At 44.0% G+C, this 16,887-nt stretch overlaps 1 protein-coding gene across 1 annotated transcript; it reads right to left on the reverse strand.

Annotated features, from left to right (window-relative positions):
- Window positions 1-9,641: 9,641 nt before the first annotated feature.
- On the reverse strand, window positions 9,642-15,418 carry pithd1 (PITH (C-terminal proteasome-interacting domain of thioredoxin-like) domain containing 1). The gene is made up of 6 exons (XM_084312664.1): window positions 14,515-15,418; window positions 13,803-13,846; window positions 13,488-13,565; window positions 12,858-12,962; window positions 12,262-12,370; window positions 9,642-9,996 (listed from the first exon to the last, which is right to left on the reverse strand). Exons 1-6 carry the CDS (start codon window positions 14,722-14,724, stop codon window positions 9,895-9,897), a joined length of 648 nt encoding a protein of 215 aa, XP_084168790.1. The 5' UTR covers window positions 14,725-15,418; the 3' UTR covers window positions 9,642-9,894.
- Between the last annotated feature and the right edge of the window lie 1,469 nt (window positions 15,419-16,887).

Genomic DNA, 16,887 nt, shown 5'->3' on the forward strand with positions numbered 1-16,887 from the left:
TTCCGCTACTGCCTCGCGCACGCGCACACACACACAGGGGGGGGGGGGCGGGCACGTTCTTCGTCGCAGTGACGTCACCGACCACAGTATCCATTCCACACCCTTTGATTGATTGATTGATTGATTGACATTTTTATTAACAGATTGCAGAATGGGTACAATACAGTACAGCTCAATACACACACGGGATGCAGTTGCAGACCAGAGAAAGACTTTCGTCTTGTTTACACCAGAATGAATGAATGAATGAATGAATGAAAACTTTATTTAACAGATTGCAGAATGGGTACAATACAGTACGGCTCAATACATACAATTGTTAAGGGGATGCAGACCTGAGAAAGACGTTTGTCTTGTTTCCATCAGGGTCCCCCATTTTCAATTCATATAGACATTTATGACATACACAACATACATGACATTTATGGCATAGGGACATATAGGTATTTAGTACTGATACATTTGTGACATAGGCGGTATTCAAATATACAGTACTGTTACCCCTAGATCCTGACAGAGTATATACATATGATGGGGAGGGGACTGTACATTAGGAGGGGGTGGGTGGGTGGGAGGGAAATATACATACGGCGGGGAGGGAATATATACATGCGGTGGGGAGGAGACTGTCTATTAGGAGGTGGTGGGGGTTTTGGGCATTTATGGTGGCCAGTTTCGAATTGCAGCCTCCCGTAGGTGCTCTTTAAGGGCGGTTTTGAATGTGGGCAGGGATTCACATTCCTTTACAGCTTTGGGTAGGGCGTTCCACATTGTTGTGGCATAATTGCGAAACGTGTTTAGTCCCTTGTTTGAGCCGAATCTGGGTTTAACATGATTTGTTGAGCTTCCTCTGGTGTAGTGGTTGTGGTATTCACTGACCTTTGGGAAGTATTTTGACATGTACATGGGCACCCCGGTCGTATAGTGTATCTTGTAGACCAGGCCCATTGCAAGTTGCTGTACTCTGTCGTCTACTCTAAGCCATCCTAGGTTGGCAAAGTGGGCAGGGGTGAGGTGGGTTCTGGGGTTCAGGTCAAGTAGTAGTCTGACCAGTTTGTTTTGTGATGTTTGTAATTTTGTTTTAAGCGCCTTTGAGGTGCTTTGGTACCATGAGGTGCACGCATAGTCATAGTACCCTTGAATGAGTGCTCCTGCCAGAGTCTTCAGGGTATTCTTGTTTACCAGAGAGGAGATCCGGTACAAGAATCTAGTTCGTTGGTTGACTTTTTTTATTACATTGGATGCCATTTTGTCACAGGAAAGATTTGCCTCTAGGATGGAACCCAGGTAGGTAATTTCGTCTTTCCTTGTGACAATATTGTCACCCACTGTAACTGAGAATCCGTCGGTCTTGCTGAGTTTGTTATTTGAACCGAAGAGAATGGACTCTGTTTTGCCCATGTGTAATGATAGTTTGTTATCAGCGAGCCATATGCAGATTTTGCCTAGTTCCGTGCTGAGGGTTTTTTCAACCTGCAATTTGTTCTTGTCAGAGACCAGCAGGGCTGAGTCGTCCGCAAACAGGAACAAGTTGCAGTCACAGGCTGACGACATGTCATTTGCATAAATTAGGAAGAGTAGCGGTCCTAGTATGCTTCCTTGTGGAACACCACAGCTCACTGTGAGGGGGGGGGATAGAGTACCGTTTACCTCTACCATCTGTTCTCTCCCCTCCAGGTAGGATTGCATCCAGCTCACTGATAGGCTATCAAAACCAATTGCTTTTAGCTTGTCCATTAGAATGGAGTGATTGACAGTGTCGAAGGCCTTTTGTAGGTCCAGCATGACCATGCCGCAGTATTTGCCAGCGTCCACCTCTTGTTTGATGTGGTCGTTCAAATAGAGGAGGCATGTGTCAGTGGAGTGGGACGTTCTGAAGCCAGATTGGAATTCGTAGATTAGGTTTTTTTCCGCCAGGTACTTTTCGACCTGTTCGTAGACTATTTTCTCCATGACTTTCGAGATGGAGGTAAGAATAGAAACAGGGCGGTAGTTGCCTGGGTCTAATTTGCTGCCCTTTTTGTGTAGAGGGGTCACTCTCGCAAGTTTGAAGTCCTTGGGGACGTGCCCCTGTCTTATAGAGAGGTTTATTATGTGTGTGATGACTGGGGTGATGGCGGCTGCTGCGTCTCTGAGGAATTTGGAGGGGATGTTGTCATGGCCAGTGGCCTTGTTAGGTTGGAGGGCGCTCAATTTTTTGAGTACCTCATCGGTTGTTACCATTTCAAGTTTGAAGTCGTCTTTGTGGACCCCTAGGTTTTTGTAGTATGCTACTATGTGTTCTACCCCATAATGCCCTGAGTGGGAGGGTAGTTTGTTTACCAGTGTTGTGGCTATGTTTGTGAAGAAGATGTTTAAGTAATTGGCTACATCCAGCTTGTCTGTGATGAGCGTGTTGTCCGTCTTTATGTTTATGTTTGAGAATCTGGTTTTAAGTTTTTTACTGCAGCCTAGTTGATTATTGAGTAATTTCCAAAGTTCGCGGGGTTTGTTTTTGTTTTCCTCAGTTTTGTCGTTGATGAAATTTCTTTTTGCGGTTCTGATCATGGTGTTTACGTCATTTCTTAGTCTGTTTCTTTGGATTTTTAGTTCAACCACGTGGGCTTGGAGTTCACTGTTTGAGCTTTTGGAAAGCTTTGTCTGACTTTTATGAAGTTCAGAGCATTTTTTGTCTCTGGTTTTCATAGCGGCCAGTATTTCAGTGTGCATCCATGCCTCAGCGCGATTTTTAACCCTGGTGGTTCTTATCGGTGCCATGTTGTTGAGTATTGCTGTGAATTTGGTTTTGAATCCAAGCCATGTTTCTTCAACCTGTGTACCACTGAGCTCATCTGACCAGTCCAAGCTCCCCAGTTCTAGGTTAAAGGCCTCTCTAGAGTAAGTTTTGAGGTCTCTAGATGTGACTGTTTTGTGACAGCCGGCCTTCTGTTTTAGCTTTTTGCGGGTACAGAAAATCATATAATGATCACTTAACCCGCATGCTATCACCCCTTTACTGGAGATCATGGACTTGTCAGAGGTCAAAATGTCAGGGTCCCCAATTTTCAATTCATCATAACATAATATGTTGTTAATAATCTGTTAATAACGTTTTCAATCAATCAATCAATCAATATCTGTATGTCATCATGTCATATATTATATGACATGATGACATACAGATATTGATTGATTGATTGAAAACGTTATTAACAGATTGCAGAATGGGTACAGTACAGTACAGCTCAATACATACAATTGTTAAGGGGATGCAGACCAGAGAAAGACTTTCGTCTAGTTTACATCAGGGTCCCCCATTTTCAATTCATCATAACATATATGACATACATGACATACAGATAGACAGTACTGCTACATCTATACATTTATGACATACCAGATTTGCAAATACAGTACTGTTTGTGATACGAAAAGAGTCCAGAAAAGAGAAACAGTACATTGGAGGAGGTTGGGTAGGTGGGGGGGGGGGGGGGGGGGGACTGTACATTGGAGGTGGTTGGGTGGGTGGGGGGGAGGTTGGGTAGGAGGGGTGGGGGACACACACTGTACAACTGTACAAGCAAAACTGTACATTGGAATATTGACAAGACCATATTTCGTCATTTACTGTACATTGGAGGGGGTTGTGTTAGGACATTTACAGGGGCCAGTTTCGAATTGCAGTCTCCCGTAGGTGTTTTTTGAGAGTGTTTTTGAAAGTGGGTAGTGATTCACATTCCTTTACAGCTTTGGGTAGGGCGTTCCACATTGATGTGGCATAATTGCGAAACGTGTTTAGTCCCTTGTTTGAGCCGAATCTGGGTTTAACATGATTTGTGGAGCTCCCTCTGGTGTTGTGATCGTGGTATTCACTGACCTTTGGGAAGTATTTTGACATGTACATGGGTACCTTGGTCGTGTAGTGTATCTTGTAGACCAGGCCCATTGCAAGTTGCTGTACTCTGTCGTCTACTCTAAGCCATCCTAGGTTGTCAAAGTGGGCAGGGGTGAGGTGGGTTCTAGGAGTAAGGTCAAGCAGTAGTCTGACCAGTTTGTTTTGAGATGTTTGTAATTTTGTTTTTAGTGCCTTTGAGGTGCTTTGGTACCATGAGGTGCAAGCATAGTCGTAGTACCCTTGAATGAGTGCTCCTGCCAGAGTCTTCAGGGTATTCTTGTTTACCAGAGAGGAGATCCGGTACAAGAATCGAGTTCGTTGGTTGACTTTTTTGATTACATTGGATGCCATTTTGTCACAGGAAAGATTTGCTTCTAGGATGGAACCTAGGTATGTAATTTTATCTTTCCTTGTGACAATATTGTCACCCATGGCACTGTAACAGAGAAACCGTCGGTCTTGCTGAGTTTGTTATTTGAACCGAAGAGAATGGACTCTGTTTTACCCAGGTGTAATGATAGTTTGTTATCAGCGAGCCAGGTGCAGATTCTGCCTAGTTCAGAGATGAGGGTTTTTTCAACCTGTAACTTGTTCTTGTCAGAGACCAGCAAGTACCCCGTGAATGAGTGCTCCTGCCAGAGTCTTCAGGGTATTCTTGTTTACCAGTGAGGAGATCCGGTACAAGAATCGAGTTTGTTGGTTGACTTTTTTTATTACATTGGATGCCATTTTGTCACAGGAAAGATTTGTCTCTAGGATAGACAGTGCTGCTACATCTAGACATTTATGACATAGGCCTACCAGATCTACAAATACAGTACTGTTTGTGATACAAAAAGGGTCTAAAAAAGATAGTATTGTATGTTGTGTATGTCATAAATGTCATTATGAATTGAAAATGGGGGACCCTGATGTAAACAAGACGAAAGTCTTTATCTGGTCTGCAACTGCACCCCCTTAACAAGTGTGTGTATTGAGCTGTACTGTACTGTACCCATTCTGCAATCTGTTAATTCAAGTTTTCAATCACTGTTATTATTACTAAATAGATACAGGGAGAACAATATATCTATATTTATATACTATACATTTACATTTTATTTTGTGATCTAAAATATCTTTCGATGCATTGTGGAGGAAAACTAAATATATTTCCATTTATTTGTATTCTTAAAATAACCAACAGCATTCTTGGAATGAGATCAAAGTTAATCCCAATAGCAACATACTCCTCCAGACAAGGTTTACACTCCACAGTAAATGCACTCAAACTGCTGCAGACTGCAATGTGATACACAGCATTAATAATGCAACAAAACCATGAATCAAATATCACTCTGCTAATAGGAAGTTATGAAAATGGTTGGAGGTAAATGTTTTCTCACTCAGCTCAGACCTGGAAGCTTGGTTAAACTGTTCACTTAAACATTTGTGTTAAAATGTTAACATGGTGGAATCGTTGGCCACTCATGTCTATTGTGAAATAAAGGGAGTGTGTGAATTTCCACTGCAGGGGACCTTGGACTGCATCCAGGTTTTGAGTCCATAATAATAGTTCATAAAGGCTTTATGATGTCCCTACGTTTCTTTCTCTCCCCCAGTTGATATCCTACAAGTCAAGTCAAGAGTTTTATTTGTCACGGCATACAAGGCATACAGTGAAATGCGGGTGGTCATGCCCGCAGTGATTGTGCAATAATACAAGTAATAAGAATAAGACATAACAGGTATAATGTACATAAAAAAAAAAAAAAAAAAATGCATGGTAAAAGACATGCTAAGGTCCTGCGATAGTGCAATAGTGTTAAGCTACGGATGAGGCACTGGGTCTTATGTACACTACTATACAATATACAGTTATACTATCCTATATGCTATCTTGCTATATCCATCTATTTCTATACAAGAACCACTCCCGTTCTTTTTAATTTAATTTTTTAAAGTGACCTTTTCATTGGTAAAGTGACCGTTTAGTGTGAGCGTGTACAGCATGTGTGTGTGTGTGTGTGTTCGTGCTAAAGTGACTGTTAGTGTGTGCTTATACAGTATGTGTGTTGTGTGTGTGCTCATGTGTGGAGAGTTCAGTGTTCAAGACTCTGATGGCCTGGGGAAAGAAGCTGAGCCGAAGTCTCTCTGTCCTAGTTTCTGGTGTGCGCAGGCGTTTGCCTGACCGCAGCAGCTTGAACAGGCTGTTGTTGGGGTGGTGAGGGTCTTTCATTATTCTGCAGGCTCTGGATTTGCACCTCTTGTTATATAAGTCCTGCAGGGGTGGTAGTGCAATCGGTGTGCACATCGACAACAAACTGAACGGGTTAAAACATGCAGAGGCACCGTACAATAATAATTGTTAGACTAGAAGACTAGAAGTCTTTATTTGTCATGCAGTTTAACACACACGCGAGATGGGTGACCCACAGGAACGCACACACACATGCACTGAGTCGCAGATGAAATGTCTCTCTGCACTTTTCCCATCCAGTTGTCCTTCCCCCCATGGGCAGCCGGGAGCAGATAGGGCGTCAACGTGAGCTGTGCCCCGAGGACCAATCCAAGTGCTCCTGTCCGTCTTCGTCAAGGACGCCACAGTGTTAGCGATCTGTTGTGCATGTTTTTCCATTGGGTTTATCTTATCGGGGGGGAAACCCTTGCGAGCACGGGGAGAACATGCAAACTCCACACAGAAAAGCCTGGGAGATACCCCACCTGAGTACCTGGCATCATGGAAACCTGGTCCCCAAGCGAGAATCGAACCCTGGACCTTCTTGCTGTGAGGCGACAGTGTTAACCACTACACCACCGTGCCGCTACAAGAAGGGCCAGAGCCGACTCTACTTCCTCAGAAGGCTGAGATCCTTCAACGTCTGTACAAGGATGTTGAGGATGTTCTACGAGTCGGTGGTGGCGGGCGCCTTCTTGTACGCCGTGACCTGCTGGGGCAGGGGTCTGAGAGCAGGGGACACAAACAGGCTGGATAAGCTGGTCAGGAAGGCCAGTAGCGTGGTTGGGGTGGAGCTGGACTCCCTAGCGAGGGTGGCGTTGAGGAGGAGCCTTGCTAAGCTCCAGGCCAACAGGGAAAACCCCTCCCACCCACTATACACAGACTTGGCTGACAGGAGCAGCATGTTCAGTGCCAGGCTTACACTACCTAAATGCAGCACTGAACGGCACAGGAAGTCCTTCATTCCAACAGCCATCAGACTTTACAATGCATCACTGTGCCTCACTGAGCACAGAGTGACAGTTACCATCTTCCTGGACTTAGTTTTGAAACAGCACTGTGCAATACTACACCTACTGTAGACCTCAGTATATTTTTACTGTATTTATTTATTTACTGTATATTTTATTCTACTCTTATCTTAGGCAATTTGAATTGATTTGTTTTGCTATTCTTATTCGTGACCTGTTCGGTCTATAAATGTTTAAATGTTGAGCGATTTGCTGTGTCAAATTTCCCTCTGGATAATAAAAGTATTTCTATTCTATTCTAATACCCGTAGTACGCTCAGCTGAGCGCACCACTCTCTGTAGTCAAGATGCTCTCTACAGCCCTGGAGTAGAAGGACTGGAGTATCTTCCCCGATACTTTGAACTTCCTTAACTGTCTCAGGTGGTAGAGGCGCTGCTTCGCCTTTTTATTTTTTTTTACGACTGAGTCTATGTGTGTTGTCCATGTCAGGTCCTCTGAGATGTGGACCCCCGGGTACTTAAAGCTGCTCACCCTGTCCACGGTCAAATCAGATGAGCAAGACTCCAATCAAGTAATGGTCCTTCAAGCTAATTTGACATGTCACATGACATGTGGGAGATAAAAGGGAAGGGGACAAAAAGAGAGAGGTATTATGGCCCTCACCTCCATAGCCATGAAGTGCTTTGAGAAGCTAGTGAAGGGCCACATCTGTTCCTTCCTCCCCATCAACCTGGACCCCCTGCAATTTGCATACCGCCCCAACAGATCCACGGAGGATGCTATAGCATAGCCCATGTGCTGCACACAGCAGCATCACACCTGGACAAGAGGCAGGGGAACTATGTGAGAATGCTGTTCATTGACTACAGCTCAGCATTCAATACCATAGTCCCCTCCAAACTCATAGCCAAGCTCAGGGACCTGGGCTTGAACTATGACCTCTGCCAGTGGGTCTTGGACTTCCTGACGGGCAGACCCCAGGTGGTAAGAGCAGGCAACTGCACCTCCTCATCCATCACGCTCAACATAGGGGCCCTCCAGGGCTGTGTTCTGAGCCCCCTCCTCTACTCCCTGTACACACATGACTGCGTGGCACAGCGGAACAACAACACAATCATCAAATTTGCTGATGACACAGTAGTGGTGGGCCTGATCTCTAACAACGACGAGAGGGCCTACCTGGAAGAGGTAGAGAATCTGTCACAGTGGTGTCAGGAGAACTGCCTCTCCCTGAACGTCAGCAAAACAAAAGAGATGATTGTGGACTTCAGGAGGTCGGGGGTCAAGGACTACAGCCCCCTCAGCATCGACGGGGCACCGGTTGAGAGAGTGAACAGTTTCAAGTACCTCGGAGCCCACATATCCGAGGACTTGACATGGACCACACACATTGACAGTGTTGTGAAGAAGGCACGACAACGCCTCTACTTCCTCAGGCGCCTAAGGAAGTTCCAAGTCAGTCAGAAGATCCTTAGGAACTTCTACTCATGTACAATCGAGAGCATCCTGACTGGCAACATCACCTCCTGGTTTGGGAATAGCACTGCACAAGACCGTAGCGGACTACAAAGAGTGACACGTTCAGCCGAACGCACAATTGGAGGGGGGCTTCCCACCCTCCAGAACATTTACAACAAGCGGTGCAGGGGGAAGGCTAAGAGAATCATCAAGGACTCCAGCCACCCGAACAACTGCCTCTTTGAACTGCTGCAGTCAGGCAAGCGATACCGGAGTCTTAAGGCGAGCACAGAAAGACTCAGAAGGAGCTTCTATCCACTGGCCATCAGGCTGCTCAACGAACAATAAACACTATGCAGCAACCATCAAATGCACACAGCACACACATCCACACTCACTTTAAACAGGCAACCCACTGCAGCACCCACTTTAGAACACCTAAACACACTTTACACTTTATATTTATTGGTAAAGGATTTGCACTACAACTCGCACACCTTACTGTAAATTGTACCTAAATTGTACCTCATCCCATTTCTGCTCTGCACTATATAGTATTGTATATTAGTACATTGCATAGTATATTGTATGGTAACTCAGTTACTTCTATTCTGCATCGAACACTGTACAAATGTCTATACTGAACACTGTGACCTCTATTTTACATGCTATACTATTTTATTTCATACTATCTTGTCTAACACAGTCTCTGGAGCGAAACAGTAAGAAGCATTTTGTATAAAAGTATTCTGTACTTCTGTATGACAACTATTAAAGAAACTTGAAACTTGGAGTACTTCAGACTATGGAGGCCAGTCCCAGAATGCCATGCAGTGTCACACAACAACCGACCACTAGGGGGCAGAAGGCTTTCAGATATAGCGGAAGATATTAGAAACTGTACTCTCAGGCTGAGATCTTGTACTTCCGTTCTGGTACTTTATCCCTCAATTGCAGCAGCACACCTGGGCTGTACAACACTGATTGCGAGCAGAGTTGTTAAGATAGTCTTTTATGGCTCTCACTCCTTCAGACGACGCACACGTGTGGACTGCATGCACGCATATACATTAGAAGAAAACAAATTAAAATGACACTTAATGAGAACGTCAGATGTATTATGCATTTATTTAACAAATAATACTTCCAGCCTTCACGCTTTATTGCCGTACAAACAGAACAACAATTTGGCACTTCAAGGCCTCTGGTATTCAGTATCCAGGTGGCATGTCTCAGTCAAACCTGGCCCACTCCTGAGTGTTCCCCTGCCAAAACGCAGCACCACACACATCTTTGACTTCTTGCCTCCAGCAAAGCGAGTAACTGTCAAGTCAGCGGAAGCCATTCAACTTCCCCTCTTCTTCCACATTGTTCAGGAGATGAAGTTAGTTTGCGGGATGATGCTCTCCACTTTGTGATCAGCTGGGTTTGCCGACGCCTCATAGGTGCAAATAGTCACCTCGTGTCTGTGAGCCTGGGGGGAGGAACGGGACAAAGCAGATGGACGGAGTGTGAGGAGAAAATGGCATGTCTGTCAGAAGACTTAGAACGAGCATTCTAGCACATCCTGGAAAATGGAACATCTAGCGCTAGACCCGAGTGTTCCAGCACAGCATCCATGATCAAGCACATTCCTGCTATAAGCACAGCTGCTGTTGGTGTCTATCAGTAGCTCATATTCACCTGCTGTTAATATTTATCAGTAGTTCATATTCACCTGCTGTTGATATTTATCAGTAGTTCATATTCACCTGCTGTTGATATTTATCAGTAGTTCATATTCACCTGCTGTTGATATTTATTAGTAGTTCATGTTCACCTGCTGTTGATATTTATCAGTAGTTCATATTCATCTGCTGTTGATATTTATTAGTAGTTCATATTCACCTGCTGTTGATATTTATCAGTAGTTCATATTCAACTGCTGTTGATATTTATTAGTATTTCATATTCACCTGCTGTTGATATTTATCAGTAGTTCATATTCACCTGCTGTTGATATTTATCAGTAGTTCATATTCAATTGCTGTTGATATTTATTAGTATTTCATATTCACCTGCTGTTGATATTTATCAGTAGTTCATATTCATCTGCTGTTGATATTTATCAGTAGTTCATATTCACCTGCTGTTGATATTTATCAGTATTTCATATTCACCTGCTGTTTTTTTAAAAACAATGTTTTTATTGTAAAACATTTCTTTTACACAAACATACATATATACAAACAACAGCACATGACAAAAATAAAAAAGACACCCTTCAATCCCCTCCCTTCCCTAATTACAACACAATTGACCTTTCCGCAGACATATTACCATAGAAACAATTATTGTTAATGCTTAATTGTTAATCGTTAAAGGAGAACCATTTTATAAATGGCATTCCTCAGTGTCCAGCCTCATCCCCCAGCTATGTGGATTCATATCAACAGGCTCCACGTCTCCGACTCTCAATGTCCAAGAATCCTCAACCACCTATTAATGTGGCAGTCGGTGTGGCATTTGGCCCCAGGCCACACAGTGGTAGGAGCCCAGCCTTAATATGTCCCCAGATCCTGAGGTAGAACACTGCTGCTTTTCAGTACCTGATTAGAAATATAGAACAATGATCCTCCTATTTTCCCCTTTTTTTTTTCTCTCCAAACCTTTCAGAGGTGTTCCATATATTCACCTGCTGTTGATATTTATCAGTAGTTCATATTCATCTGCTGTTAATATTGATTAATAATTCTTATTACATGGCGTTTTAACATTCGCCTAAATGCTTGATTGTGATTGGTCAATAGCGCTCGGCAGAGGTCCGTTATTACTCGATAACGGACCTCTGCCGAGCAATAATGACCGCTGTGCGCAGCTGGAGCAATCAAGCCCACTGACACACACTGCATCAGTGCAATCAGACACACCTGCCGGCTGCCGGCGAAGCTGCCGGCGATGACAGCGCGGAGCGACAGAACAGAACTGCGTCTGCATTTGATCTCGTCTCGTCGATGGTGTAAAATGAATTAGGTATATTGTTAGTAAGTTAGCCATGTAATAAGCGGGATAATGTATAGCTATACTCTGTCATTGTCGCAAAATAATTGACCTTCACTACATTTAGAACACCTCGGCGAGGCTCCTCGGTATTCTAAACTCCATGTCGGTCAATTATTTTGCGACAACGACCTCGTAGCTATACATTATCCCTTACTTATTACATGGCGTTTTAACATTCGCCGAAATGCTTGATTGTGATTGGTCAATAGCCCCCGACAGCGGTGAATTATTTTTCGATAACCACCGGTGATTATTGTTTTTCGCAGCTGGAGCAATCAAGCCCACTGACACACACTGTTTCAGTGCAATCAGACACACACACCTGCCGTCTGCCGGCGATAATAATAATCACTTTATTTGGGCTGACAGAGCCACAGAACAGAACTGCGTCTGCATTTGATCTCGTCTTGTCGATGGTGTAAAATGAATTAGGTATATTGTTAGTAAGTTAGCCATGTAATAAGCGGGATAATGTATAGCTATACTCGGTCATTGTCGCAAAATAATTGACCTTCACTGACGTTTAAAACACCTCGGCGAGGCGCCTCGGTATTTTAAACTCTGTGTCGGTCAATTATTTTGCGACAATGACCTTGTCATTATATATATATACATTATCCCTTACATATTCACCTGCTGATATTCATGTTCTTTCCTACTCCACATATGTTGAGGGGCTGGGGTCGATAGGACTCACCTGGGAATACTCTCCTCTGAGTCCAATGTAGTAAACCCGAGTGGTCTCTGTCCCAAAGTTCTTTGATATATGAATAGACAGGTGGTTAACATTGGAGAAACGGGCAACTCTGGGAACGGTGAGAGGAGAGAACGGTGACTTGGTTAAAAGGCTTGGATGATGTGAACACATTCATATTGAGACAGTCAATTTAAAGTACGTCTTCATCTGAGACAACGAGGGACTTTGCGGGAGAAAGAGATAGACAGTCACTCACAAACCAACCCCCCCCCCCCAATGTAGTTTCCTCCCCCTCAAATGTATATATTCTCTTTTAGAAACTCTGTCTGTAAATAAACAGTACTGTATATTTGTATATCTTGTATGTCATAAATGTCGGGATGTAACAGTACTGTATATCTGTATGTCATAAATGTTATGAAATGAAAATGGGGGACCCTGATGTAAACAAGACGAAAGTCTCTCTGGTCTGCATCCCCTGCATCAATTGTGTGTATTGAGCCGTACTGTATTGTACCCATTCTGCAATCTGTTAAACAAAGTTTTCAATCAATCACATGGAGAAGCAAAACATGACTCTTTGCTTTCATTCTCACTTGGTCGGGTACTCCAGCTCCGCCCGCGGGTCCCTGTTGAGGCGAAAAGCTTGCTCAGGTTCTCTTCCGGCGTCATCAAAGCACATGTTGGGTATATTCTTGTACCTAGAAGGCAACGACAGTGATGATGAAAGACGACAACAAATAAACAGAAATCAAGGTCAGCTCCAGCAGTCGACTGATTAAGAGGAAAAAAGTGGCTTCACTGCATCTCAATGCGCGAGCACACACACACACACACACACATACCACACACCACACACACACACACACACCTGGATGTCCTAGTTACGCTTAGTTTGGACCCCTGTAATAATTCCAAAATTCTAAAGATCAAGCCTGTGTTGAAATTATGACAATAATCTTTTACCTAGTTATGGTTATAGCCACTGGTGGAGTTATCACGATGGGCCCCTTTTCCTACAAGTGACTATAATTGTTCATTTGAATGCAATTGTTAATGTTAAGGAACACTGTAATGTTGGCATGTATGTGTGTGTGTGTGTGTGTGTGTGGGGGGGGGGGGGGGTCTATTGACTCTTTGGTACATCATGGCCTCTATGGTATTGCCCTGCCCTGCCCGCAAACCCTGTGTCCCGCCCCTGTCCAGCAGCATTGCAAGACACTCACAGTCGTATTTCTGCAGGGTGGGACTCATCGTCTTCCCCAGAGATGATGATCCCTTTCAGTTTCACGCTGCCTGTAAAACTGAGAGACAGCGTTCCTTTGTTACATTCAGGGAAGCCACCACTAGGCCACCGCCGCCCTAAAGCTAAGTCATCACGACAGGGGCCTGATCAGGACAACACAAAAGCACACGAAATAATGAGGGACAGGGAACCAGAAATCTCCTTTAGAAATAAAAGGAAGGGGGGTGCATGTAAAAAAAACTACTGAAATCCTGGAATAGAAAAACTGAACCTTCATAACAGGTTGATGACTTACGGGATGTTGAACAGGAGTTCTTCGTCTGCATCACTCTCGACGAACTTAAAGAGAAAGAAAAGGCTACATTAGCCTCCTTTCCTAACCATCATAGGACCATAGTTGCAACCATCTACGGGGCTCTATGAAAGATGCTATGTCAGTTGCACTTGCATGGATGCATGCATGAGTGTATATAACGTTAATTCAACTGTGCGATGTAAATTTCACACGCCCATACAGCATGCATGCATGAAGATAGTGCTTTGCATCCAGATAGTTGCTGGTGGTGCATATTCTAAGCCACTTGCAGTAGCTGTCAAAAGTCCATGGGCAAATTTTAGACACTGACACAACAAAGAGTTCAGAGACTTGATTGATTGATTGAAATCTGTATTAACAGATTGCAGAATGGGTACAATACAGTACGGGCCCGGCTCAATACACACAATTAATTGTTAAGGGGATGGAGACCAGAGAAAGACTTTCGTCTTGTTTACATCAAGGTCCCCCATTTTCAATTCATCATAACATATATGACTTACACGACATACAGATAGACAGTACTGCGACTATACATTTATGACATAGGAGATTTGCAAATACAGTACCGTTTCTGTGATACAAAAAGAGTCCAATATGACACATACGACATATGACATACACGACATACAGATAGACAGTACTGCTACATCTAGACACACACACACAAAGGGACTCACTTGTTTCTTACCTTTTCTCGATCTGCCCGTTGGTCCCAGGGTTTGAATACGAGCTTCCCATCCCCGTCTCTACTCTCGTTGAGGCACTGCAGCTTCTCGGTGTCGATCCGCTGATACAGTCCGTACTCCAGGCCCCTCTCCGCGGGCTCGTGTTCTCCTTCGCACCCGCCGCAGCCGTGGCTGTGGCCGCCACCGTGACCACCGTGGCCGTGGCCAGACATGGTCAAATGTGTTGGTCTCTTTTAATGTCTGGTGAAGATCAAATAGGCTGCGAAATGCTCAGAGACGTTTTGAATTGAGATCAGCAAGTATCAGTTAGTTACCTGAGTCCTACGCGAGTAACGCGACTGAGCTCAGCCTCAGGCTCGGAGTCACAGTCACTTCCGGCCCAACAATTTCACAATAAAAGCGCAATAATACATAACCTAATTCATAGTTCCTACTTACATTTTTTTTACTAATCAAATTCCACGACTTTCCTGAATAGTCCACGGCAAATGATGACAGCTCATTGCTTTTTAATGACCATTGAAACCCGATGGCCTATTGCCATGTTAATTAGCTAGCTCATTTTGATTAGCTAGCTCATCAATATGAATTGAAAATGGGGGACCCTGATGTAAACTAGACAAACGTATTTCTCCGGTCTGCATCCCCTTAACACTTTCATTGCCAGCCATGCGGTGCGCCTTACCCCCCTTGAATGCCACCAGTGCCACCCACTTCAATGATAGAGCTCAATGACGAAGGTCTTGACGATCGATTCGGCTTCACTTCCGAGCGCGTACAGCAGAGTGCACACTTGCACTTCTTCCTCCTCTTTGTCTAATTTGGTCGCAATTCTGTACCTGTGGAATCTGATTGATTGATTGATTGATTGAAAACTTTATTAACAGATTGCAGAATGGGTACAATACAGTACAGCTCAATACACACAATTGTTAAGGGGATGCAGACCAGAGAAAGACTTTCATCTTGTTTACATCAGGGTCCCCCATTTTCAATTCATCAGGACATATATGACATACATGACATACAGATAGACAGTACTGCTACATCTATACATTTATGACATACCAGATTTGCAAATACAGTACTGTTTGTGATACAAAAAGAGTCAAGAAAAGGGAGTATATACATTTGACGTAGAAACTGTACATTGGAGGAGGTTGGGTGGGGTTGTGTGGGGGGGGGTTGGGTACATTGGGATATTGACAACCATACTGGGTAATTTACATTAGAGGTGGTTGGGGAGGGGGGGGGAGAAACACTGTATAAACAAGCAAAACTGTACATTTGGGGGGGGGGGGGGACACTGTACAAACAAGCACAATTGTACATTGGAATATTGACAAAACCATACTAGGTAAATTACTGTACATTGGAGGGGGTTGGGTTAGGACATTTACAGGGGCCAGTTTCGAATTGCAGTCTCCCGTAGGTGTCCCTTGAGAGTGGTTTTGAAAGTGGGTAGTGATTCACATTCCTTTACAGTTTTGGGTAGGGCGTTCCACATTGATGTGGCATAATTGCGAAACGTGTTTAGTCCCTTGTTTGAGCCGAATCTGGGTTTAACATGATTTGTGGAGCTCCCTCTGGTGTTGTGATCGTGGTATTCACTGACCTTTGGGAAGTATTTTGACATGTACATGGGTACCTTGGTTGTGTAGTGTATCTTGTAGACCAGGCCCATTGCAAGTTGCTGTACTCTGTCGTCTACTCTAAGCCATCCTAGGTTGTCAAAGTGGGCAGGGGTGAGGTGGGTTCTAGGAGTAAGGTCAAGCAGTAGTCTGACCAGTTTGTTTTGAGATGTTTGTAATTTAGTTTTTAGCGCCTTGGAGGTGCTTTGGTACCATGAGGTGCAAGCATAGTCATAGTACCCTTGAATGAGTGCTCCTGCCAGAGTCTTCAGGGTATTCTTGTTTACCAGAGAGGTGATCCGGTACAAGAATCGAGTTCGTTGGTTGACTTTTTTTATTACATTGGATGCCATTTTGTCACAGGAGAGATTAGCCTCTAGGATGGAACCCAGGTAGGTAATTTCATCTTTCCTTGTGACAATATTGTCACCCACTGTAACTGAGAAGTCGTCGGTCTTGCTGAGTTTGTTATTTGAACCGAAGAGAATGGACTCTGTTTTGCCCATGTGTAATGATAGTTTGTTATCAGCGAGCCATATGCAGATTTTGCCTAGTTCCGAGCTGAGGGTTTTTTCAACCTGTAACTTGTTCTTGTCAGAGACCAGCAGGGCTGAGTCGTCCGCAAACAGGAACAAGTTGCAGTCACAAGCTGACGACATGTCATTTGCATAAATTAGGAACAGTAGCGGTCCTAGTATGCTTCCATGTGGAACACCACAGCTCACTGTGAGGGGGGGGGATAGG

The sequence above is a fragment of the Notolepis coatsorum genome, assembly GCF_963971535.1.
Source record: "Notolepis coatsorum genome assembly, chromosome: 4".
Classification (NCBI taxonomy): Eukaryota; Metazoa; Chordata; class Actinopteri; order Aulopiformes; family Paralepididae; genus Notolepis; species Notolepis coatsorum.

Excerpts from the sequence above, each read along its gene's own strand:
- pithd1 (XM_084312664.1), bottom strand. The coding sequence starts at position 14,724 with ATGTCTGGCCACGGCCACGGTGGTCACGGTGGCGGCCACAGCCACGGC. Across the intron at positions 12,371-12,857 it reads GAGCTGGAGTACCCGACCAA|AGTTGCCCGTTTCTCCAATG; the intron begins GTGAGAATGAAA and ends CACCGTTCCCAG. Across the intron at positions 9,997-12,261 it reads TCAGAGGAGAGTATTCCCAG|GCTCACAGACACGAGGTGAC; the intron begins GTGAGTCCTATC and ends TCCTCCCCCCAG.